The 27,144-nt window shown below is 39.0% G+C and overlaps 1 protein-coding gene across 3 annotated transcripts in view; it reads left to right on the top strand.

The window, feature by feature from the left end:
- The window catches only part of LOC131677856 (phosphofurin acidic cluster sorting protein 2), a 95,132-nt gene that overhangs the window by 55,506 nt on the left and 12,482 nt on the right, over nucleotides 1–27,144 (top strand). For all 3 annotated transcript variants that reach the window (XM_058957921.1, XM_058957923.1, XM_058957922.1), the window contains 2 exons: nucleotides 19,199–20,003; nucleotides 20,062–20,365. In XM_058957921.1, coding sequence (XP_058813904.1) covers nucleotides 19,199–20,003; nucleotides 20,062–20,365 — 1,109 coding nt within the window. The remainder of the gene's footprint in view (nucleotides 1–19,198; nucleotides 20,004–20,061; nucleotides 20,366–27,144) is intronic.

Raw genomic sequence — 27,144 nt, 5'->3', positions numbered from 1 at the left:
TCCTATGCACCCAAGCTGTCACATTTGGGATTAGTCCTCAGACATAGTGATGCATTTTCGGGATCACGCCGGTGATAACGCATACTACCTCCGACGATATTGTTCTGTAACCACTCGCGACTCGTACGGGCATCAGCCGGAATGTCCGGTTCAGCTTTTCACGGCTCCGTTTGGTATGCAGCGCGGCACCCCAAGGAACCCCATATCGATGCATCGATGACGAAACGGTAGATAGCAGACATGGCATGATTCTCGTTGTCTTCGCCGTCTTTTCACAGACGTAGTGGACGTGGTTGTTGAAGCTCAACCGGTCGTCAGTTATCACTCAAAATTCTGCCCTCCAACGTCGATCTGAATCCGCTGAATCGCTTTGACGCTGCTTGCGGTGGGTTATTTACAGCTTGACTCCGTACATCCAGCTCTCGGTCGCGTCTATTGTCTCCGTCACAAACATCTCCACTTATTCAAATGTCTCACCAATCACCGTTAGTTACATGTCGTCCGCGAAACCCACACAGAAAAATTCACACGACTTGTCGTGCTTTCTTCAACGAATTTTATTATAATTCTACACGTGGATTGAAAATTACAGTTTCTTGAAACGGAAAACCAATGCACTTCAATGTATTTTTTACACGCTTATTGCTGTAAATGAATGACATGACATTACACGAACGAAAGTGTAAAATTGTATGCTTTTTGATGCTCTAATTGAGTGCATTGATTTTAACGTAATTTTCAATGAAAGTTTTGATTCATTCTTTGTATTTTTACATACGTATTGATTTACATGTCGTTTAAACTTCATTATTTTTTTGTGTGCGCGATTTTCACTTTCCTGGGCAGCCGAAGAGTTATGACCCCATCGTATACCCGTTCCAATTTGGACCAAGAATGGAGCCTTGAGGAACGTACGCTGTGAATGACATTGACTTCTGTCCTTCGCTCGTCTCGCACAGCAGCACTCTGCTCTATAAGTAGCTCTTCAGGATCTAGCATAGATAGTTGGGAACCCTCATTCTGTGCAGCGCTGCAGCAATGGCTGTCCAGTTGGCACTGTTAAATGCATACTTAACATCTATCATGACCACAGCCCAGTATCGATATCCTCTTCACTTCTGTTTAGATGCCTTCTCAGCACTCTTAAACATTGTCAGAATTGCATCCACTGTTGACGCTTCTTGCGCAATCCGAGCTGCCTCTTAGTTAGTCCGCGCGGCTTCGGCTGCAGTACCAGCTTCTATACCTTCCAAATTTCGGGGAACCTTTATTTAAACACATCTGCAGCACCATCCTGAACACGTCCGGATATGCCAGGATCGCACGTTTGGTGTTCTATCCGGACCGGGGGATTTCTTTGATTTCAGAAACTTCGATGCTTTGTCGAGCTCATCGTTACTTACCAATCGTCCGTGTATGCTCCTTCTTCTTCGCCGTACGGTGGTGGTGGCCAGATAGTTGGATCGTGCTTCGGGTAAAAGACCCTCGATAATTATATTCAGCTTACTCGGGCATATTTTGGCTGGCGTCGTCGAATTCTTCATTTTCGCCATCACGACTAGGTACGCGTCGCCCCAGGGATAAGCGTCTACTTCTCGTCACAGTTCTTTGGGGCAATCTGATTTTTTAAGTCTCTCAGGTTACTCTCCAAACCCCAGGCGTTGAAGTAACCACCAATGACTACCGGTTTCCGACCGATCAACTACTCGGTTAACTGCTCCAGCATTAGGCTGAACTGCTTTACTGTCCACCTTGGAGGAGCGTAATAGCTACACACGAAGACGCCATTGATTTTGGCGATCACGAAGCCTTCATATGAGCGTTCTACCACTTCTTGAATGGGGAATCTGCCCATAACTTTTATCACAGCCGTTCAATCGATATGAGAGTTCCCAAAATCGATTTTGAAGCGAGAACGCCCTCCAGCACTACGAGACTCATCGTATTGGTCGAGTGCATGCAACCCAAGGCAATGCGCAAGCAACGATACTGGATTATCTCCAGTTCGATGAAGTGTATGTTCGAGGGTACTTTTTAAGGTTTTAGACCACCCCCCCCCCCCCCCTCCGCCTAAAAGGACGACCGATTGCTTTGCGATGGCTTCAGTCTTCTTGGATATAAAGGGGGCTTTTGACTCAGTTTCTTTCTGAGAAGCTGCACCAGAATGGTCTTTCACCGATTTTAAATAACTTTTTGCTAAATCTGTTGTCTGAAACGCACATGCATGTCTAAGTTTCCTGTTCTACAATTTTTACGTAAATGACATTGACGATTGTCAATTCATGCACGCTAGGGCAACTTGCAGACGACGCGCAGTGTCGCCTAGCCGAACAAAACCTCTAAATTTTATTTTGGATTTTTCATGATTTAACTTTTTTTTGTTTGTAAAGAGATTTGATGGAGTTTTCTCAAAATATTAGGTGTTGAAGACGAAAGATAGATTTTTTGCAGAACTTAAAAGGTGAAATAGATGATCAATTCTGTGAAAAATGTATTCAAACCTATGTTATTCAAATGACTATATATTTTTAGTTAGGATTCATTTGAAAGGTTATTCGCTGGACTTATAACTTTCCATTTGGTTGATACAAGTTTTTTTTCTTACACAGGCATGAAGCACAAATAATAAATCGTGCATTAAATTAAAATTATAATGTTCAAAGTGGCTGTACTTTATTTTGAAACAGATCACTTGTAGTTAATGATACTTGAAAATTTGTGTATGTTCCGAAAATGAATGTGCTTTTTGCCCCGAGGTATGAAAAAATGTGATTTTTATTATATGTCTGAAGGAGACGTATGATTGTGTTTGATTCCCCAAGGTACGAAATATAATTTATGAATGTCTACCAGCATTATCAACAACTGAAAAAATGTGTATTGTGCTAAAAATTCGCTACACCAATTTTTTTGAAAATGAATTTTCATATATTGTGCACCTCAATATTCGTTAATGTTGAATTTTCGAACCACGAACCAAGTACCAAAATTTTGAGGTAGAAATAAAAAAATAACATCAAATATGAATTCAGTGCGACAAAATTACCCCAATGTGAAGTTTTCATCAAATTCGGGCCACTTTTGAGGTTTTGTCCGGCTTTTGTATGGAAGATGATCACTGTGCGACGGGGTGGTCTCTGTTACAGCGCCCAAGGCATTTGGGGGTGTTTCTGTTTCCGCTCTGCCTCGAACATACACTTCATCAAACTGGAGAGAATCCAGTATCGTTGCTTGCACATTGTCGGCGTAGCCAGAAATTTGGTTTGGATGGAGTTTTGACGAAAATCTTAGGTTTTTCAAAAATGTTGGCGGGTCTATTGATGACATTTAATCTGTAGGCCGCGATCGACTGGGTACTACCGTGTTCTGCAGTAATAGCGAAATGGGATGGTGTGAGCGGGCATGGGTGCTATAACCCTACCGTAGGCAGAACTAAATACCTGTCGCAGGTGTCAGTTATGTTGGGTGGCGGACTACGAGACAGGTTAGGTCAAGTTCAAAAAGTGGCCCAAAATACCACTTTACTAACAATCAAGCAGAAAAGGATGAGCTGAAAATTCGCATCTTCGAAACCATAGCATTGGAAGAGCTTTGATGAACGGGGCAGAATGTGTCGAAATGCGGGGATCGAGCGACGGCATAAGAGCTGGGCAAAATGCGCCAACGCGTATTAAGTGGCAGGCGATCAGCGAAAGGATTTGTGTAGTGTGGATCAAATCCACAGCATTATCAATGTGCACTGACCTCACGAAGCCGAGAAAGATGCATTTTATGCGCAGCTGGAGCATGTCTATGATAGCTATGATGTCATCGGTGACATAAACATCCTGATAGGCCGGGGCATTGTATAAACCGGTTATCGCACAGGATAGTCTGTAAATCTTATAAACAATGTGCAGAAATTCTCATGATTGATAAGTATATTATGACGAACACCTAAATAGCGAAGCAGTAGACGACAAGAGTATTGCAAGAATCAGCTTGGAGACGCGCGCAGTCGATGACAGATTCCGGATCTACCTAAGATTCATGAAAAAATAGGGCGGTTGGACCGCTGGCAATGATCAACTGTCATATAAGCAACTAAAACACAGAGTAGAGGAATTGGCTAGAGCACTCCACTGGGTATTTTTGAAGATCTGGAAGGAGGAGATTTTACCGAAGTATAGGATGTAGGAAGTAGTATGTCCCATCTATAACAATGGTGTTAAGTGGGATTTTTGCAACTAATTACCGATTAATCGCATTACTGAACTGCCCTTGTATGCAAAGGTGACGTAAATGCCATCGAGTATATTTATCAATTTTCAAATCTTGCATGGTGCGGGTAAAAGCTTGCTTTCGCCACTTTGCTTTTCGTATTTCAACAAGTTATTTTTTTTAAATCGTTTGCACTGAAAGATGCACCTTTGCATACTAGAATAGTAAACGTCATCTACAAGGTGTTCTCCCAAATTCTTTGTTGCCGCCTATCTTCAAGCTATTTGCAATAACACTCTTGAAAACTTTGCTGAAGACACTAAGTCTCGAACTAAATTTGCTGAATACTAAACCTCCAAAGGCTGATAGTTTCCAAATTATGGAATCTTGGCGCCATTCAATTCGATACCCAAATGTACACCATAAATAGCGAAAAACGTTAAAAATTTCAATTTTTTATTAGCAATCTTAGCTAGTGGCACTTTATATAAGTGATAACCCAAAAAAAATCAAATGCACATAAAACCGATTCTCACCAGTTAGAGACAAGCGTAAAACATCATTTTTCATCAGTTTCTATGTAGGCGTTTTCATTGAGCTATTTTGCTTGATATTTACATGATTTATCAACTATAGGTTCCTCACTAAAATATTAGTTATAAGATCCCATTCTCACAACTTATAAAAAGTCCCCATAACGTTTAAAACATTAGGTTCTCAACGCAATGAACAGATAATAAACTTCCAAAATCATTATTTGAATATTTAATAAACTAGTCAGCATCAAACTTTTTTTTCTTCAATTCAAATATTTTGGTTTGGAGGGGGTTTAACCCCCAACCCCCCCCCCCCCCCCCCCTTGGCTACGCCACTGCCTTGGGTTGCATGCACTCGACCAATACGATGAGTCTCGTAGTGCTGGAGGGCGTTCTCCCGCTGGAAAATCGATTTTGGGAACTCTCATATCGATTGCTCATCCGATGCGACATTCTGAACTCGGTGTGATTGGAAACTTCAAGAGGCTCGTTGAGCTTAATTCTCAAACCCGAGTTATGTCCTTGTACTTCGACTACATGGTACAGCGCATCAATCCTTCTTCGTATAATCCCAACCGCATCCATCACCCTAATATTTCTGATTCTACTGTATTCTTCGACACATCCACGAAGGATCGTGGAATTCCGGACCATATTCGCCCGTAAGTGATTCCCAATATATTTTATAATAAATTCCGATAAGTCGACTGTTACAAAATGTTGTACACTGACGAATCAAATCTCGATGGGTCCACTGGCTTAGGTATCTTCAATAATACTATCACTGCTTCATTCAAGCTCAATGATCCCGCTTTAGTTTACGTCGCAGAGTTAGCTGCAATTCAGTACACCCTTGGGATCATCGACACTCTGCCTACATATCACTACTTCATTTCGGAAAGCCTCAGCTCTGTCGAGGCTCTTCGTGCGATGAAGCCCAAAAAACAATTCTCGTATTTTCTGGGGAAGATACGGGAGTCCTTGTATACGTTATCTAAAAAATCTTACCAGATTACCTTTGTTTGGGTCCCATCTCATTGCTCTATCCCGGGCAATGGAAAGGCCGACTCTTTAGTAAAGGGGGACATTAGATGGATACATGTACGAAAGACCAATCTGCTTCAACGATTTTTTTAGTATTTGTCATCAAAGGACACTCAACAGCTGGCAAACCTTGTGGAGCAATGGGGAACTTGGACGGTGGCTACATTCGATTATCCCAAAGGTATCAACAAAGTCATGGTTCAGGGGGATTGATGCGGATCGGGATTTCATTCGTGTTATGTCCCGGCTTATGTCCAACCACTACACCTTGGATGCACATTTGCGGCGTATTGGGCTTGCGGAGAGTAGTCTGTGCGCTTGTGACGAGGGCTATCAAGACATCGAGCACGTTGTCTGGGTATGGGCCGGTTATTAGGACGCCAGGTCTCAGTTAAAAGATTCCCTTCGAGCCCTAGGTAGACCACCCAATGTTCCAGTTCGGGATATGCTCGCAAATCGCGATCTTCCCTTTATGTCCCTTGTTTATATTTTCATAAAAATGATAAATATGCCAATTTAGCTCCTCTTTTTTATTTCTCGTTTTAGAAGTTCCCTGTCCTGCCTTGTGGAGCCGATCAGCATCAGAGTGCCATTATGTGACCGCCGTCGCCTTTACCACGCAATTTGAGGCGAGAGCGACCCGATTCCGCAGGTCCTATGAATCCCACTCATCAACCCGGGTCTTGACGTTTGGCATGTCGCTGATCTCCCGTTTGCCTGAAAGTGGCAAGTCTGGTCTTCTTACCTGTCAACATATCCGCCTACTCTCTTCTGTTCGTGATATAACTGCTTCAACACCGATGTTGGAAATAATCCACATTTGCAATCTGTATTCCTAGTTTAAGATAGCTGTATTTTTGTCATAAAAATATTCTTTCCCACCTTGTATATCGAACTGTATTCCTAGTTTTAAGATAGCTGTTCAATTTCTCATAAAAACCTGTTCCCCTTTCAAACTGTATTCTTAATTTAAAAATAGCTGTAAAATTTTTCGTGAAAAAACTTATGTTCCTCCTTTTGCTGCAAAAAAAATTCTGAAAACCTATTGTATCCTACTTTTGTATATAGCATTGCATTTCTAGCTTTAAGATTGCTGTAAAAAATTCCCCTTGTTGTAAAAAATATTTCAAATTTGTAACCTTCTAGTTTTAAGATATCCAAAATGTAAAAAAATGAATTTGGCACCGCTAAGCTAACGCATTTGTGCCTACGAACTAAATAAAAAAAACCTGTTTTAATCCACCTAGTGGTGCTATTGTGCCTTTCTCATTTGTCCAAACTACGATTCCATGGCTGATTATGTTCAATACAATGCTGTGAATGTATATTACCTATTCAGTACGATTTGCACATACATACAATGGATCGACAGCCAAGATCTTGAGATACGATGTGTCGACACTGAAACATCGCTTGAAACTAGCGGCGGATCAAGGAGGAAGATCCGAAGGGTCTGGATCCTGCCTAAAATTTTCAACTTGTTAAGAAATTTTAAACTAGTTTTAATTTTAAAGTAGCAACCCCTCATTGCATACTCCTACCTAAGCCTATATAGGTCATAAAATTTAGGTCTGGATTAGGTTGACGATTTTTATAGTGATTGCATAACATTTCTATATGAGAAAGGCGAAAACAGTTATTTAATTTTGTTATTGAAATTTACGTTGTTTCGTTTATTTCCTAAATCTAGAAACTGGTTTCTTAAAAAAATGGCACAAAGGAGAAGCGCAGACTGTCCAAGATGCAGCTCGGATTGCGGCAAGGAGCATCGACAGTGGATGCAATTCAGACAGTGCTCAAGAGTTCTGAGAAGGTATCTAAACAGAAGTGAAGAGGAGATTGCTGTAGTCACGATAGATGTTAAGAATGCATTTACCAGCGCCAGCTGGGAAGCCATCGCTGCAGCGCTGCACAGAATGAGGGTTTCCGACTATCTACGCCAGATCATGAAGAGCTACTTCTAGAGTAGAGAGCTGCATAAGAGACTAGCGAAGTGCAGAAGTCAATGCAAGTCACAGTGGGCGTTCCTCAAGGTTCCATTCTTGGTCCAACTCTTTGGAACGCGATGTACGATGGGGTCATAATTCTGCGGCTGCCCAGGAAAGTGAAAATCTTGGATTTCGCGGACGACATGTAACTAACGGTGATGGGTGAGACACTTGAAGAAGTGGAGTTGTCGGTGACGGAGACAATAGACGCGATCGAGAGCTGGATGAACGGGATCAAGCTGCAAATAGCTCACCACAAGTTGTTGGTCAGCAACTGCAAAGCGGTAAAGCGGATGCTGATCACCGTTGAGGTCACGTGATTGTATCGAAGCGTGCACTGCACAGTGGTCCCAAAGAGCAAAACAGCGTTTTTTTAGATTGCATCAAAACTGTTGACTTTAGCAATGTGGTGTCTTTGAGAAAAAACTCCCTTTCTTTCTGTCTTATCGGATTGATGATTAATCTCCCTAGTAGTGAGTTACGAAATTTATTTTCTGCAATAATTCAGATAGACAAACACTTACTTCAGTAAACTACTGGAGAACTCACTGAAAACATTTTACCTGAAGACTTAAACTCTCTAGCTTTTATGCTTTTTGAAATATAGGGGATTATTTGTGAAAGGCCCCTTAAAAGCAGTTTTTTCATCATAAGTTTTCTTCTAGATTTTTTCCACTATATAAATGTTTTAGAACATTGTTTAGGCTGTTAAACTGCATTACTTTGCCAAGGACGGAAACTTGATATCGCTAGTAGGTGTGGAGATATTAACGTTTCGTGATTGAAAATAGCTCTTTTTTCCAATACCGATAACTTTTAAACGGGCAAACCACTCGGTAAACAAATTAAAGTGCAAGAAAAGCACAACAAATGTTGGAAAAATCAGATCTCCCCAAGGCGTCCCTCTATGGAAATACTCGAGTTAAAGTTTGTCTCATTCCGTCATCAAATGCATGTTCCCCTATTTACCATTTTGTTGCACTTGCGCTATTGTTATGAAGTAGGCGCAACGGAATTGTCAGTTTCTAATGTCAGACGTATGTATTAAGTTGTTAAACAACTGTAACTTTCGATTTACTTAAGACGTGCCAACAAAAGTAAGAAAGGCTAATTATTGCGACTTTAACCCTTCATTTCAGAGCTAATAGTAATATATAGTAATGTAATTGAATGAGACAAACTTCAACTCTAGTATTTCCATAAAGGGCCGCCTTGTGGAGATCTGGTTTTTCCAGCATTGGTTGTGCTTTTCTTGCACTTTAATTTGTTTATCGAGTTGTTTGCTCGTTGTTGCCCGCTTAAAAGTTATCCGCATTGGAAAAAGAGCTATTTTCAATCAAGAAACGTGAATATCTCCACACATACTAGCGATATCAAGTTTCTGTCTTTGGCAAAGTAATGCAGTTTAACAGTTTAAACAATGTTCTAGAACATTTATATAGTGGAAAAAATCTAGAAGAAAACTTATGATTTAAAAACTGCTTTTAAGGGGCATTTCACAAATAATGCCCTATATCTCAAAAAGCATAAAAGCTAGAGAGTTCAAGTCTTCAGGTAAAATGTTTGCAATGAGTGTCTCCACTAGTTTGCTGAAGTAAGTCTTTATCTATCTGAATTATTGAAGAAAATAAATTTCGTAACTCACTACTAGGGGGATTAATCATCAATTCGATAAGACAGACAGAAGGGGAGTTCCATTTCAAGAAACTTTCTCAAAGACACCACATTACTATAGTCAACAGTTTTGATGCAATCTAAAAGCCCCTTTTTTGCTCTTTGGGACCACTGTGCACTGTAGCAATTTGGAGTGATAACCGCGAGGGCAACAAAAGCAATAGCGAGAATCATGCCAAACGTCGGCTGTCCGAGAAGCAGCACGAGATGTCTGCTATCTACCGTTTCGTCATCGATGCATCGATATGGGGTTCCTTGGGGTGCTGTGCTGCAAACCAAACGGAGCCGTGAAAAGCTGAACCGGACATTCCGGCTGATGCCCGTACGAGTCGCGAGTGGTTACAGAACAATATCGTCGGAGGTAGTATGCGTTATCACCGGCGTGATCCCGAAAATGCATCACTATGGCTGAGGACTAATCCCAAATGTGACAGCTTGGGTGCATAGGAAACATGGAGATGTGAACTTACATTTGATGCAAATTTTGTATGGGAACGGATGCTTCCGGAAGTACTTGCACCGGTTTGGACATGCTTCGGCACTCCTTTGTCCGGAGTGTGTAAACGTGCAAAGACACAGGAACACGTGGTCTAGGTTCGGAGAAGTTTTCATAGGGTGTGATAGTTGACAGTATCGTTAAAGAGATGTGCCACGATGAGCATACCTGGGACGCTGTCAATAGAGTGGTTACGACCAGTTGAGTAGTACGCAACGTAGAACCGGGTTCGAGTCATCTGGGCGCCAGTGATACGGACGTCAGACTTAACCGGAATCGCCGGACCGACCTTAACACCCTACCGGATAGCTCGTGAGTAGGGTAGATGCACAGCCGGGGATCAGACCGCGTCGAATAGCTAGCAATGGATCATTGGGGCGCCAGTGAACCGGAAGCTACGCTCCACCCGGAATCGCTGGATGGACCTTAGCACCTACTGGCTGGTCCGTAGAGTAGGCTAGGTCCATCGCTGGGTCTACATCGAGTAGACCGGAACAAAGCGAGGAGCTAATTGACTCACGGAAACGAACATCGGCATCGGGAGAAATCTACCGCTCGGTATCGGGAGAACCTGTCTCGCCTAGGAATTCTCCTTCGGAGTAGGCCAGATCCATCGTTGGGGACTGAACCGAGTAGTTTGCGAACAAGTCGGGAGCTGAACGAGTAAGTGGTGCTGATTGGTACGAGAAGAAAGTTTCGGTGCAGAGTGGCACAAGGGAGCCGAAGGGTTAGGTAAATTAGACACTCTGAAGTTTGCCGCCCAGATTGTCTTCGTAGGGGAAGAGCATAAAGTTTCGACCCCCTGCTAGCTTTCCGACTACCATGTAGAACTTGCCAGTCTATGTTGATGGTGAAGAACACACCACCGTCGAGGAGTAGTGCTGTAACCCTACTGAAGGAACTAACTGCTAAGTAGTGGAATTAGAGTGGGTGTTATACTCATAAAAACCCCCTCCCCGAAGTAATGCCGTAAGGTAGTGCCGGGGAGGATTCAGGTTTTAGGCAAGAGTAGTGGTTTTTGGCGAGTCGGGTGGCAACACAAACCAGCTCCCTGAGACGTTACAGTTTAATATATTTTTTTTCCTGCAGCCTCCGGGCTTTTTTGGAAGTTTTTTGCTATCCTCTAAAACAAAAACAAAAAAACACACACAGTCGATTGGTATATGAGACTCGGCCAAATAACAAATCGGAATTGAAAATAAATTTTTTTCTGAACTATATATGAAGATATAATAGCTCATTGAGTTAAAACTATCAGCAATAGTCTAGAAATGTCTCGCTTATATACATACTAATTTCATAATAAATCCAGTGAAGATAAATTTTCTGTATTGTATTGTGAAGATATTTTTGTTCCTTACATGAGAAACTATCAACGGTCTTCTAGAAATGTTTCGCTCACATACAAATAATTTAAGGTTATATCATTCATGGTTATTCACGATAGATTTAAATTCTTCCACATAATTGTAATTTTCAGTGTTTTGTAGTACTTGCACCGACTTTTTAGTCGTAGAAAATTCAACTTTGGTCGCATCTAAATGCAGTAGTAGTAATACAGTAGTCTAGATAGCCCAAAAAAATAGTAGTTTGCAATATTTTCTAAACTGCTAAGATGTAACGAGATGGAAATTTCGCTTTCGAGGTCTGGTTATTAGAGTGCTGAAATGATGATTGACATGATCCTATATCACGCCTCTTGGTTTAGAACCGAGCATATGAGCATAAGGTGTAATGTTTCTTCCTTCGAACCTCTTGCTCTCGTGTACATATTTATTACCATTTATTACCGCATTTTTTCCGAAGATATTAAACATTAGATAGTCCTTCCTGAGTTTCAAAAGAACTTGATAGTGTCCCCGATACTCGGACGTAACACATCACTCGATCCATAGTCGATTTGATCAAATATGTCGGTTTAGCTAGAAACCCATATTCGTGTATTAGATCCCATAGGTGATCTCAATCGATTGTATCATATGCGGCTTTGAAATCTATAAACTGGTGGCACGTTGTAATTGCAACATTTTTGAAAGACTTGTCGAATCGAAAATATTTCGTTTGATGTGATGCATGCCCTAGTAAAACCTGCTCTGAATTCCCCATTTTTCTCTATGGGCAGCGGTGAACACTTTGTAGGTGGCATTCAGCAATGTGATTGACTGGTACTTGCAACAATCCAGCTTATTATCTATATTATAGACGGGACATGTGTACTACTCCCTCATTATTTTATATGAAGAGTAAACTGAACGAATGTCTATTCGAAAGGTTCAAGCCAGCAATAAGAACGTAGGGAAACGTATATCTGCAAAAACAAACACGGACATTTAAAAACTACAGCCATTTTCAAAATCTCTCGATTTAGCAGAAGTTTTTACTAGATCGAACAATCGACTAATGATACATATGCATACTATGCTGAAGTATGCTCTCCAAAATGTGATTTTGTGTAAAGGTTTGGGAGAAAAGTTCTTCATTCAAACATAGAAACAAACATTTACGGAAAATCACCTATAATTCTCACAAGCTGACATCAGCAGCCTGGTAAATATAAACATTTGAATTGTGCGTTTATTTCCCCGACAAGCAGTTTATCGTCTATTTATTCTTCATTAGTGGGAGGTTAACCAAATTTTCACCTCTCAACAACTTGCGAAAAGCTACTGACAATGCAGTATGGAAGCTCCACCTCAACGGCATCCCTTATTATTGAACGCCCAGGCAGTTTAGTAACTATAATAACATATCGGAAAGAATGAAATATTCAAACCAACAGTCAGACTATAGAAATCATCAATGGGGAAACACGTGGCTGCAACCATGCGGTAGCATGCGGCTAACCGACATTTGTGATTTCTTACCTGTTTCACCATTGTGCTATATGATCGGTGTAAAGTCAGACCGGACTAAGTAGCAAAATCTCAAAAGAAGAGAAAATGATAGGATTGAATCAAAAATTTCTTCTTCAGCTACATTTCATTTGCGCCAGATTTGAAAAATATTATCATTAGCATGAATTATGAAATGAATCCATTGCGGATAATACCGTAAAGAATGCAAAGATTCAATCTTTGTACACGTTTTTCTCTGTATCAATGTAATATCGCTTAGTCCGGTCTGGCACAAAACCGACATCTTGCATGCGCGTGCGCTTTGTATTCGTTTTCACTGAAGTTAGACTGGACATACGGCATTTGGTAGAAATGCGGCTGCAAATATGGGTATTTCATCAACTTTACTAAAATATGAATAACTCAAAAACGAAGCATCGTAGCTATGTAATGTAAGCGAACGAAAAATTCTACACAAAGCAAGCTACAATCCTATGCAATAATATGGGGTACTTTTGAATAAAATATCGGAGATATTTTGGTTCGAACTAGAAAATGCTAGCCGTGAGTAATCATCAAAATTTTAAAATTTTAGTTATACCAAAAATAGCTTAATTCCTTGCGCAACTTTACACGAGAGGGATTGTTGATATCTTTTACATAAAAGTTTTAAAAATTCGAGACAGCGCCGCAGCCGATCCTGTAACCTTTCGCCTTAAGTGCAAAATTTAAAAAAAATGATGTTTTTATTTTTGCATTTTTCGGATCTCTAAGATAAGAAATATGTGCCCAAGAAAGGATTTACTCGAATTAAACTTGGTTCGTCTCCTAGAGCCCATCAAACTACTAACAATCAATTTTCATATGAAGCTGATAAAATCGGCTCAAAAGCTGATAAAATCGGGGGTAGATAAAATAGGGGGCTGATAAAATCGGGTCTCCACTGTATACCCTTTAAGCCAGTGTCATCGAGAGGATGGATTCTATGCGTGACTTGGAAGTGTTATTCGACAGACAACTTCGTTTCGGCGAAGACTTTTTCAACATGGGGCTTTCTGAAACGGAACACAATAGATTTTTTGGGCTGCAATCTATATACTGCGCACTAGTCAGGAGCACCTTGGAGTATGCTGTGCAAATAAGGGCGCCATTCAACTTCGTTCGAGGTAATCGGTTGGAGCGCGTTCAGAAATACTTTGTACTATTTGCTTTCAGAAAGCTGCCTTGAAACCGTCTTCCGCTATATAAAAATAGATGCTAGATTGCCGCACTTTCTTGCAAAGAATGTTCATTTTCGAAATGTTATCGAACAGTATTGACTGTCCCGACATTTTTTCAAGGATTAATATGTTTATGCCTTCTCGTGGTATAAGGAATCGTTCGCTTCTGTGGTTTCCTAGACCCCGTACAGCTTATGGTCAGAATAGTCTAGTGGACAACTATTGTATCAAATTCTACGAAACTACTTTAGTTTACTTCAACACCATTAAATCTAGTTATAAGTTAGCAATTAAAAAATTTCAATATTGAATTTAACAATGATATTAAGACCGTCGATATCTAGTCCAGATAGTGATGTCACCACTCTGACGTCGGTGTTTTGCTTCGTAGAGGAAATAGGCCGACGGAAAATAACCAGAATATAAATGAAGGTCTATTATTTACCAATAGAAAAGAGTTCAGTTTATGTGTTTAAATACCTATGGCCGATGTTACACCTTTGATTGGAATATAATATCGTTGAAATCGATCTAGCCATCTCTGAGAAAAACGAATGAGATTATTTGACACATACATACATACACCTACGACGTCGGGGAACTCTCAGTAGGAGTGAATTCATCGTCGGGGTCTATCCGAGTAGATCGTGATAAGGCTTGGAGCTGAATGACTTATGGAAACAGACGTTTAGTGGCCCAGGAAATCTACAGCTAAACGGTTCACTGAGACGAGAATATGTAGTATGTCTATGATTCCTCTATGTTCTCAATCGATATAATATCCGAAGAGAGTTTCAAGAGTCGTAACAAAACGTCTTATCACATTCATCAAAACCGTATTCATCTATGTACATGTATTTCCAAAACCGGACCTCCGATGTAAACAATTTCAGGAAATATTAATTTTCATTTGAGATTAAGGATTAATTCTGTTTATCCATATCTAGCCAAACATGTCAAATGGTTCTAAGTGAAAATGACAGTTTCTCTTTGTTAACTTTCTCTTTCGCTAATAACTCGTACGTTTATACGTTTGTTCATTAACTCTTAGCATAATATGCTAGTCGAATTCAGCGTTTTTCGATATATCCTGAAACAATATTGAAAAGTTTTATGCTGAAGCCGTAATAATCGAAAGAGAAAGTAAACAAAGAGAGACTCTCATTTGCACCATTTGACCATTTGACATGTTTGTCGAGATATCTATTAAACGATCTGATCTTTTTATTAACACGACTAGATATTTGCAGTGCTCGTTCAACTGAATCAAATAATTATTAAAAATTATTTGCGAAACGCTTCTTTTAAAGCACTGTCAATTTCAATGATAACCATGATCTACATTTGTACCTGTCCAGGTTGCCTAAAGAAGAAAACCTGTTTTACAAACTTTTTTAAGCGGCGAGGGGATTGGACAACGAAACATGCTTTTTCAGATGCGATACAGATAGGAATCCAAAATTATCACTGGTTATAAATATGTTGCTCAAACAAACCAGTGGTTGATGACTAACACTGCGCACGGGCAAGGTCATCCGCAGAAAGAAAGTGATTTTTTTGCTCTCCATTCGCCGCATTCTTGTCATTTACTTCGACACGTTTCTTTTGAGTCATGTCTCTTCACTAGTGCATCGAAACAATGTGATATTTTCGCGCGATTGTCATCATCTGGGCGATTTAACATCACCATGAGACATCGGGATATTCGGCATTTAAAAGTAATGCATGCATTGAGTGTCAAGATAATTTATTTTTATTGCGCTCTCGAAATGCAGCCGAGCTTTGCTTGCTTTCGCTCAGCGCTATTGCGGCAGTTCTTGATCCACAGAGAAGGTTACACCTGAGAATTTTCAACAGCTGTGAAGCGGGGTTTGTCTTTCACCCCATCGAGCTAAGAAGATTATAAAATCGGAATAACGAATTTTTCTGTGCATACTAACAAAACATTTGACTAATTGCACACCCTTTCTGTTGCATTGATTCATTATTTCCGCAAGTGCAATATGAGGATGAACTTTATAATATTGTGGTGAAGTGCGATGAGAACTAATATTAGAAACGATACAGTACAGTTTACTAAATTGCTCAGTACGGTTTAATTTGTAAAAGATAATGCAACGACAGCAGGCAATTTAGTGAATCTGCGAAACATGCATCTAAATTTTCCCAAATGAATCATATAGTTTTCCTAATATTCAACTTACACGTGAGTCATCTCGTTTCGCAGTTTTGTCACGACAGTATGTCAAATAACGTAGCCAACGGATTTGAACTGACAACTAAATAATCGATTTGCACAAATGAAAGTAGACCTGTTTTCACTGGAAACTATAGTTAAGGGGGTCCTCTACATACTATGTACGAAATTGAGCGGTTTTTTTGGGAATAAAGTATCTACTAAATAGAGTTTGAATTTTTATTTTAAAGTAACATGTTTTTGCTTTAAAATTTAATGTTGAAGTCCAGAAGGACTACGTTTTTATTTTTGATGGTCAGGTTTTAAATGCTTATAATTCAGTCATGTCACGATACATTTTCGATATCTGTATATATCGCATAAAACGCTTCTAATGGCGTTGTCGCTTTTACCGGGTGCAGTGCAAAAAAGAGACAGACTGATTACATCCAAGTTTGAATGAGTGTAGCACCGACTACACCGGTGTAGTGGACAGTCAAAGACAAAAACGACATAAAAACAGATTCCAATAGATAAAACTATAGATTTGGGCCGGCATTGAAATGGACCTTGGTATCTAGCGGGGAAATTAAATAGATCAAATGTGTTGGGTGGTCAGCTGCCGTTGTGTGTGATTCTCGCTTTGCAGGCAGGGTACGATCACCGTCGCCAGTGCGATAATCATATGTTCTTTCTGGGATGTCATCATACCCAGGGATAGCATAAGGGTTAGTGTATTGGGCTGGAGTTTCAAAGGTTGCGAGTTCGAATCTCGCCTCTGGGGGAATTTTTTCACATGATTGCTTAGCTTCACTCACCATTTTCGATCGTTTTTCCCCGTTGGATACCAGCAGTCCCACTAAGACAAGCCAAGTTTCGATTTTATTAATTCTCATCAGGTTAATCAAAACTTCTTTTCTTGCGAGCCCATTAGTAAAAACGGGCTATCGATCTCTCCACAGTAATAGCACTATATCTCGCCTTTTCTGGTATTGTATGAGCATTACATCAGAATATAGGGCTTTAAAGCAGATATTGGGCTACGTTACGTTACGCCCGAAGACCAAGCACGCTTTATGGATTTTCACTCATTCTTAGCAGACCTGTGTAGTTTGATATCCAATAGTAGTTCAGAGTCAAAACATTGCTAGGTACGAACCACGGATATTATTCGCTTTTTGGTGAATATAATCATTGAAGTTTTGTTTGAATGAACAGATAATTTCACTTGTCGAAGGCTCTTAATGCTTGTTACCATAAGTCACATATTGTTCAGATGCAATGTCCAGAAAGTAGTATTTGATAATCCCCAGCAAACCTGTAGGTTGGAAATCCAAGCTCACTGAGTTTCCTCAACAAGCCGTCGGCAACCAGGTTCCGTAGTAAAGGTAACAGAACGCCACCCTGAGGATAGGCGCAAATACTCGACTTCCTTATCTCTGCCTGTCTCAGTGACGAGCAAAGAATGCGGTTACTAAGCACTGCGTTAATCCAACCCAAGATACATGCAGATAGTCTATGACCGCGCGTCGGCTGTTGTCCAGAATAGACTGGAAGGACACATTGTCATAATCACCCTCAATATTTAGGAATATAGCCAAGCTAGATTAATTACAATGTTTTAGGAGAAAATAACTTAAACAGATAGGCCTAAAACTCTTGGCTTCTTCAAAGCTTGAGCGCCCACCTTTTGAGAATATATCTAACAGTTATATGGCGCCACGACATTATTGTATAGGTTCTTCCAGCCAGCCGTTCTGCAGATCTTTTCTTATATACGCTACAAGAGGACCTGAAAACTCTGGGTCTACATTTAATAAAATCTACATGAAAACTTGTTACTTAGTTGAGGGCTGCAGTATATAGCCAAGGTGTACCAAAACCGTTACTAACAGAAAAAATTACCATAAATTTGGCATTTGGCATTCGAAAGAAACAGTATCCATCTTCTCAGTAAATTTCAAAATGATTAATCGAGAGAATCGAAAAATATTGCGGTTTGAAGTTTTATACAAATCTTCATAAGGCTACCAACATTCCCCCTTGGATTTGGTCTGACCTTTATAAACAAAAAATATTTGGCAATTTATTTGGTACGCAAGATATAGTATTCAAGTATATCCTCTGCAAATTCGAATTTGTATGGGTACATCAACAGGATTTCTACCAGACTTCAAGTATTACCACATTTATGATGTACAAAGGGTGATCTTAAAAATCTACACTGAAAAAATATGGAAAAATAGAGTTGTTTACCCAACGTTATAGTAAAATGTTTCAATTAAAGACTCGAGTAAAAGTAGGAATAATAGCTTAGCGGTTTTATATGGAACAGATAGACAATTATTAATAATATTTAAAACTGAAACAGGTATAAACGTACTAAATAATCATTGGACAAACATGGATTAATACTTGAAGTCTGGCAGAAATCCCATCGATGTACCCATACAAATTCAAATAACCATAACTTTCGATTTCGTCAATAAAATATTCTCAAACTTGCAGAAGATATACTTGAATACTCTATCTTACGAATGTCATGTACCAAATAAAACTCCAAATACTTTTTTGTTTGTAACGGTCAGACCAAACCTATGGGTGAATGCTTGTAGCTTTATGAAAATTGGTATAAAACTTCGATTCTCTCGATGGATCATTTTGAAATTCACTGAGAAGGTGCTTGGATACTATATCTTTCGAATGTAGAACGCCAAATTTCTGGTAATTCGGTTTTTGGCACACCGTGAATGTATATACTGAACCAAAACAAGATGCGATGCGTGCTAAACGAAATGTCTAATGTCTCATAACTCCGCCATCAATGTATTGAACGTTACACTGAGATAAATCACTGCATATGTCGTCAAATCATGTTAACTTTATTGTTAATTTTCGGTTACTGGTTAACGTAAAACTTTCGGTTGTTACGTATTTAAAAAAATCCTGGCACATAGGGTAACAAGACTATCAGTTTTTGAACCTATTGCTGTTTTGTTTGACCATCTATTTTCTTTTTTTCTCTTGCAGATTGTGCTCCTTAACGATAACACGACTCTCCCTGCTCACACCTCTGCCGCCCGATCTCACCTCTCTATCGCTGGCGGTCAAAATGCAAAGCTCCAAACGTACGCTTCGTTCGCACGAGATTCCAGTACCCCAATCTTTGAGCGTTGGCTTTGGGAGTACGCTGAGCGGTGGCAACCTCGCCAGTGGTGGTCCCGGTGTGATAGGCCAAAGTGGCCAGCTCAATTCTCCACCATTGCTCGAAACAGAACTTGATCTCCATTTCAGCCTGCAATATCCTCACTTCATTAAGCGCGATGGCAACCGATTGCTTATTTTGTTGCAACGGCGGAAGAAGTATAAAACCCGTACTATCCTAGGTTATAAAACACTGGCCGAAGGTGTGATCCGAATGGACGCGGTTCTTCAGAAATCCATGGACATGACGGTAGAACTTAATGGATCCAGCAAAGCAGGTCGACAAGGGCTCACGATAGCCACATTACGTGCCACACAGGTCACTTCCATTCCAGTGGATCAAGACAATAAAAATAACAATAGTTTACTTGTCACGGATCGTGTTAATGAGTATTCCGACGAGGATGAGGAGCAAGAGTTCAGCTCCGGTGACGACAACGACGATGGACTGTCGGGTTATGCTGCGAAACGGAATTATGCTGCAAAGCGGGACCCATACAAGAAGTTTGATCGAGGTGACAACGATGAAGGAGGTGATGAAGGAAATTTGCTTCCTTCGAATCAAGTGGACAGTGACAGTGATTTCGATAATTTAGGGAAGGATAAAGGATCTCGAGCAAAAATGAGTCGTGTAAGTCTTGCTATTTCATTTTTCAAACTTTTAATGTTAATCAATGAATTTTCCGTAGCAACGAAACTTCAAACAACGTATAATTTCACTACTAAAGCGATTTAAAGTTCCTGACGAGCTTGAAGGGGACGCGCAAGAACGCGGACCTTCTTTGCGTGGCAAAAGAGATTTAGATGCACTCTTCCAAGAGCTTGAGTCACTGTCCTGTGGCGAGGGGGACGATTCCGGTCAAGATATGGACAGTTTGTCAATTGGTTCTACACCAAAGCCATCATTGAGGCCATTTTTTGAAAACACAAAGCCGACATTAACTCATCAACAGTCTGCTGTACAGTTGAGCTCTTTGCAAAAAAGCACTAAAGGTATGTATGTTGGAAAGACATATTCGTTCAAAGGGGTTTGTTGATTTGTTTTTCTGATCATATCGATTTGCGACGAGCTGTTCATTAGATAGACTTACTTTTCCGTTGCCGAGTGAAGAGCCAATTTTTGTGTGTCGTTTAAGAGTATACGTTTGTATGTGGATATTTCGAAGGTAAGATAACAGCATGTGCGATTTACTGAACCTCTAAAATACGTTGGTATTTAAATTAAAAAATTCATTAGTGATATTTTGTATAGATAACGATATAGTCTTGTTAAAAGAAATGAAGCTGAAAACGGGACACGTCTTGTATCCGCAAATATTCTGATAAAACTTTAAATCGGTGTATATTAGAGAGCCAGCAAGTATTTGAAGGGGTTATATACAAAGTTGGGCTCAAAATTAATTTTTATTGCATATTCCGAAAACACATACTTTCGACAATATCTGTGTAACATTTCATTCAGATCGAAGTATCAGATTTCAAATTACAGCCGTTACCAGCGCGCTGAGTCTATCAAGAAGCACGTGGCACAAAACACGTTAAACGCGATTATCGCTTAAAATAGTTTTTTGAATGGTACCATTGCGGTTAACGAGATATCTGAAAAACTTTTCCATCGATTTTAATTTTTTTAAATTGTTCGTGTTTACAATCTCGTGTACTGTTCCTTTTTCATCCAAAAATGTTTGATTTTTTGCTATGGACCGTAGCGATCAGGCGTACCACAATACATTTTCTTCAATATTTTTTACTTTTTTGAATTCAGTTAAGCGGTTTGGTTTGGAGAGTGTTCATCGAAAACCTCTGCAAAAACGCATTGCGGAAAGGGACTGTATCTCCGACAATTTTTAATATTTTTTTTGATTCAACATGTTTTACATTTCTTAGAAAAGAAATGTATAGAATTCGCTCAAACTTTCAAGATTTTTTCCGAGACCCGGAGGGCCGAGTCTTATATACCAATCGACTCAGCTCGACGATTTGGGACAATGTCTGTGTGTGTATGTGTGTGTGTAACGGACAAACTCTCATTCGTGTTTCTCAGCAATTGTTGAACCGATCTTATCCAAACCAATTTTAAATGAAAGGCCTATCACCCAGACAGAACGCTATTAAATGATTTTTGATTCTGATGTTTAGTTTCCAAGACATGAATCTCTGAAGGTGCAAAAATCGCGTTTTTGCAGTTTTTTGAAATTTTTTGCCGAAATTGACAACGTAACTAAACAATTTATATATTTTTAGAAAGCTTATACGAACGAACTATAGGTTGTTGAAATCGGACTATTATCAAAAGAGATATTTAACATTAAATGCGGACGAAAGATTTTTATCATTTCCCATAGCCAGAAATAAGACCAAAAACATTCAATGTATTATTAGCGCCAAAACGGATAATTTTAGGTCAATAGTATCTTCGGAGAATTTAAAGCATACAATATGCCCTTTCTTTTGGTATTGTAATTTTCCTGATTAATCCCCCTAAGAGTGAGATATTTTTATGAATTTTCTTGGAAGTGATTTTATTGAAATAATGCCTTCAGCAAATTTGTAGTTCTTACTGCTGCGAATAACTTTACTGAAGACATCAAATACATATTTCTAATACTTTAAAAGTTATTGCTTGTTGTTTGTGGATTTCCCTTTGTCGCCTATTTATTGTTCAATATAGTAATAATCCATTCAAATGAGCCAAATATTATTTCGTCAAACGAATTTCGTATTTCATTTTTCTATCTACAACCGCTAGAATAACCACTTAATAATTCCAAGTTGCCTAGATGAAATTTGATCACTTATCGGTGCAAACATTTTCATTTGCGCGAACCTTCTGACTTATAACCATCGGATCGATCTGAAACATATCTCGGAAAATGAAAAGCGAAATGAGTAACTCCAAGCAGTGGTATAGCCAAGAGGATGCTTTGAGGTTTATACAACACCTCCCCCCTCACAAAAAACAATTGGATTGAAGTTAAAAATTTATTGATGCAGACTGATTTATTTTAATATTACAATGATTTTTATCTGATCAGTACATTGATAACCTATTGTTTGAAACATCATGAGGACCTTTGAAAAAATGTGGGAATGCGATCCTGATCTATTGTCTAATAACATCAATATCAAATACTTGCCTAAAACATTCCAATAGAAACTCATTCCAGAGTTCTGAAATCAATCATAATCATAATTTCCTATCATTTTGAGTTCAGTTTTGAAGGGGTGTACTGTAATATGGATTAGGGTCTTTTTTAATAGGAAGCGAAACTGGAATTGCTTTAATGTCTATGAAACTTAGATCTGCTCACCGAAAAATTGCATAACTTCCAACATTTGCTGAAAATGTTTTTATTTTGGGAATGCGTCGAGTTGAGACGAAAACATTATAGAATTAATAACGAGAAAACATCCTTCCAAAAGTAGGGGAATTTGTGAAAAATGGCGTTTTCCGTTCCGCCAATTTTGCATGTTTAGTATCTTCGATGAATTTTAGAAACGTTAAACAGCACATCATTTGATAAAATAATTTTGGCGAAGATTTAGTATTTATTAAAGTATTTATGGCGAATTTTCTCTTCAAACATATTTAGTTCCAGACTAATATCTTCAGCAAAATTTTGGGGAGTGCTATTACAAACCACTTTGTTGAAGACATGAAGGCTCCATGTGCTCAAGATATTGACATATTTTAGGCTATTTCTATTTAATTTTAAATTAAATTATTATGAGATTAATGTTTATGATAAATCTCTTCTATTGTTTATAAATGATAAAATTTACATTTACTCCAATGCGAGAGTTTGTAAAGCACATAATAGAAAGTTATTTTAGAAAAAAAACTAGATTAAGGAATATTTCGTAAATATCATTTTATAACTCAATATACTCCATATACGTAGTATTCATGCCTACAATAAAGTTGTTTTAAATGAAAGCCTCAACAAATTCGCTAAAGACAGGAACTCTGTTACAATTTTTTGAAAAACTGATTCTCCATAATTTTAAAACTTCAAAGATGGCGGTTTCGTAAATAAGTAGAAAATAAGTCGTTCTACACTCGTCCACAAGAAACTTCTTCGAATACTGCCTGTCTATTATAACCAAGGATGCAAAATGCCTACCTTTTCTGCGGCTGTAATTTTTCTGCCTACATTCTCATTTCTCTTTTGACGCTACTGTAGTTCGCTATTGCAGGATGCCCAGCGCTGTACGGCAGTCTGTAAGCAAAGCAGTAACATGACAAAGAAATACTGCCCCCAGTACAGCCACCAGACGCGAGCGGTACAGCTTCTCTTTCCTTATTTTACACTTTTTAATATTTTTAATCTATTCAATATTTTCAATCACAAAGGACAGCAATAAATGCGGTTCGTTTACGCCACGACCGGCATCATCGCTTTCGTGTGCTGGCCTCTCCCTTTGACTACGCAGAGAAAAGTGTACAAAGCGAGAGAACAAACTTTACTACGCCACACTCTCACCGAGCAGTCGGAGTACAGCAGCAAAACAAAAATGTATTCTACTGCTCTACGGGAAAATGTACTCGATTTTGGCTACCGTTCTGGTAAGAGCTGTAGTGATGCGTCGCTGTAGCGGGCTGTACGGCTTGTGCAAATGTAAATATACCGAAAAAAATGTAGTTTACCAGTACCTTTGGCATCCCTGATTATAACACATTGAAGAACTGATTTGATCAGCCCTCAATTTTATCAGCCTCATATGAAAATATTTGTGATTGGCTCTTGCAGACAAACAAGGCTGAATTTGAGTAAATCCTTTCTTGACTATGTTTTCCGTATCTTAAAGATGCAAATATGCAAAAATATAAAAAAACATTTTTTTAAATTTTTGCGCTAGAAGACTACTTTAAATAATCAGAAATAGGTATTACACTACATCAAGGGAAGGAAAGAATATTTTAACAAATGACAGAAATACCTACCAACCAATTTCCCGTGATCCAACATCTTGCTCTGAGGGACTTCCATTACGCCCCGTTGTACCGCACATCACCGCCCCCTCATATAAACTCTCGAAATTCATCGGGAAAATCATCCAAAACTCCATCAACAGCCAGCGCAACATAAAGGACTCGTTCACATTCTGCACATTCTTCAATTCTGTAAAACTATCCCCAGAGTTCATCTTAATCTCATTAGATGTTAACTAACTTTTCACCTCTATTCCGAAGCATCTAGTCATTCACGTTATCATCAATAATAGGAACGACATCAAAGAACAAACTGATATAAATTTGGACCTTTTTCTTGAAATAGTAGAATTTTGCATAGATTTCAAATACAAATACAACAACCAACATTACCAACAAGTTTTCGGTACAACTATGGGCAATCCTCTATCGCCAATCTTAGCTGAACTAATTATTGAAAATCTTCTCAATTCAGTCATCCGGTTATTAGACTTCAAACCACCATTTCTCAAAAAAATTGTCCTGTTCACCTCTGAATTGGAAACAAACAAACGATTACCGTTCTTGGATATGATGCTCGTTCGGCAAGAAGATCAACAAATAAAAACGGAACGATACATGAAACTCATCGCCAGCGGTAGGTTTCTAAATTATCATTCTCATCATCAACTACATCAAAAGCTAAATATGGCTTAAAAGCTATGTTAGCTTGTAAAGCGCGATTCAGACGATACATCAGCTTCCGTCAACGTCAACGGAACGTCACCGTTCCATCAGGATATGGTAAATACTTTTCTTTTGCGCCCGTTCACACGTGCCTTACGTCAAAACGTTTCGTGCCGTTGATGATATGTGTGAATGCCTCCATTTAACTGCATGTAACTTATCCTGACGGAACGGTGACGTTCCGTTGACGGAAGCTGATGTATCGTCTGAATCGTCCTTAAACCGATTATCGATCAACCTAAACACATCACAGCTGCAATAATTGAACAACAACCAAGCCTTAACGACTACCCTAAGAGTCTATGCCGCAGACTCATAAATCGCATGAATGAACACAGCGTTACACCAGCAAACCAACCATCCGATAATTCGCAGCATACCTATCGTTATATTGCATACATACCACAGCTGACCAGCAAAATCGATAAACACCTGAAAAAAGAATACCCAAACATACGACTAGCAATATACAACATCAATACAGTAGGACATTTATTCTTCAAAATCAAAGCCACCATCTCCGAGGAAAACCAATACAACGTCATCTATAGCATACCCTGTTTAAACTGCAACGCATGCCACTTAGGAATGACAACAAACAGGTTAAAAACAAGAATCAACGGACACAAAAAACTGCAATGCGTGGGACAAACTTCTTTCTCAAGGCACCAGCAACACCGATCCACAAATCATAACACTAAGAGAACGGACAGCATTTATGGATCATAGCATAGCATTTGATCACAGGTTCGATTTAAAACGACGCAAGAATGTAGACAGACACAACAGAAAACAGTCACTAGCATATCTTAAATTTTGCCACATTATGTCCACCGAAAATAGCATAAACAAACGAACCAACACACAGGGACTAAGTACTATACACGCAGGAATTACACACACATCAAAAAACTCAAATGAACACAATCTCGATAGACAAACAACCCGAGAAATGTCATAGTTGCTATAAAAACTTGAAACACAAACACCAATGTGACAAAACTAGCAGAAAGAGATTAGCCAAACAGATAGGAGGAAATTTTTCAAACCGTACCAGCAGACTAGCAATTCGATGCAAAAGGAGAAAATACAATCGACCGCAAAAATATCGACGCACTTGCACATTTTTCAGACTCCATTACATTTTACCAAGACGATTTGATGTTAGAGATACACACACAACTTAACAACAAAACGAAATAGACTTTGTAAGTCTAACACACAGTAAACTCTCCCTAACTCAAACTGAAACAAAAACTGAAAATTATATAAAAATGAAATTAGTTTTAGAATCCTTGAAAAAGGTGGAATAAACCACCGATACGTCGGAGTTGAAGCGATACATCGTTTTTGCTGCTACCATAGACTGCATAGCCGAAACACCTCCATTCGTATGTTCCTAATAAGATTATGTAAATTAGAAAGTATTTGAAAATTTTTAATAGATGTGACGGAAGGTTATCGAAAAGTTCCGTGAAAAAGAAAATTCCAGTAATGATAATGATTTTTCCCTAACGGGTTTCGAGAGTTTTTTATTTGTACTTTTGCATTAGGATTAGGAATAATAATTCAGATCAAAGATACTGCTGGGAAGTCATTTTTAGAAAAAGTCGATATCGAAGTAAAGTTTGAACTATGCACGCATGTACTTCAGAGGTAGCGAGATATCAAGAGCTGAAATTTCAGTGCTTAGTTTTCAGCCGCGTTGGGAATTTGAGTAAACGCTATTGAGTATGAAATTCAAATCCATCCGAAAATTTGTTTTTCGAATTTTTTAACTCAGCACAACATATATAACCCCTTTAGGAAAATTCAGTTCTTCCTACATAATGCATTCATTGAAGAATTTATATATATGTTATCAACGGAGCATTAGCAACAATTCGTTAGTATTTCTATTTCCGCTTTTCCATTAAATTGGTTTAACCTTTGAGATTTCTTGCACTGATATTGGCCTATTGTAATTTGAGCGATTCTCTGAGACCTACCACTATCCCATGTAGTATGTGTTATCAAAAACATCACGAAGCATCAAGTTCTAAATGTTCTTAATCGATATAATACCCGAAGAAAGCGATAAGAGTTATAAGAAATGTATCATCAAACTGTTAGG

This window comes from Topomyia yanbarensis, chromosome 1, assembly GCF_030247195.1.
Source record: "Topomyia yanbarensis strain Yona2022 chromosome 1, ASM3024719v1, whole genome shotgun sequence".
NCBI classification, from domain to species: Eukaryota; Metazoa; Arthropoda; class Insecta; order Diptera; family Culicidae; genus Topomyia; species Topomyia yanbarensis.
The sequence above is the reverse complement of the archived record's forward strand: the minus strand, read 5'-3'. Positions and strand labels throughout refer to the sequence as shown.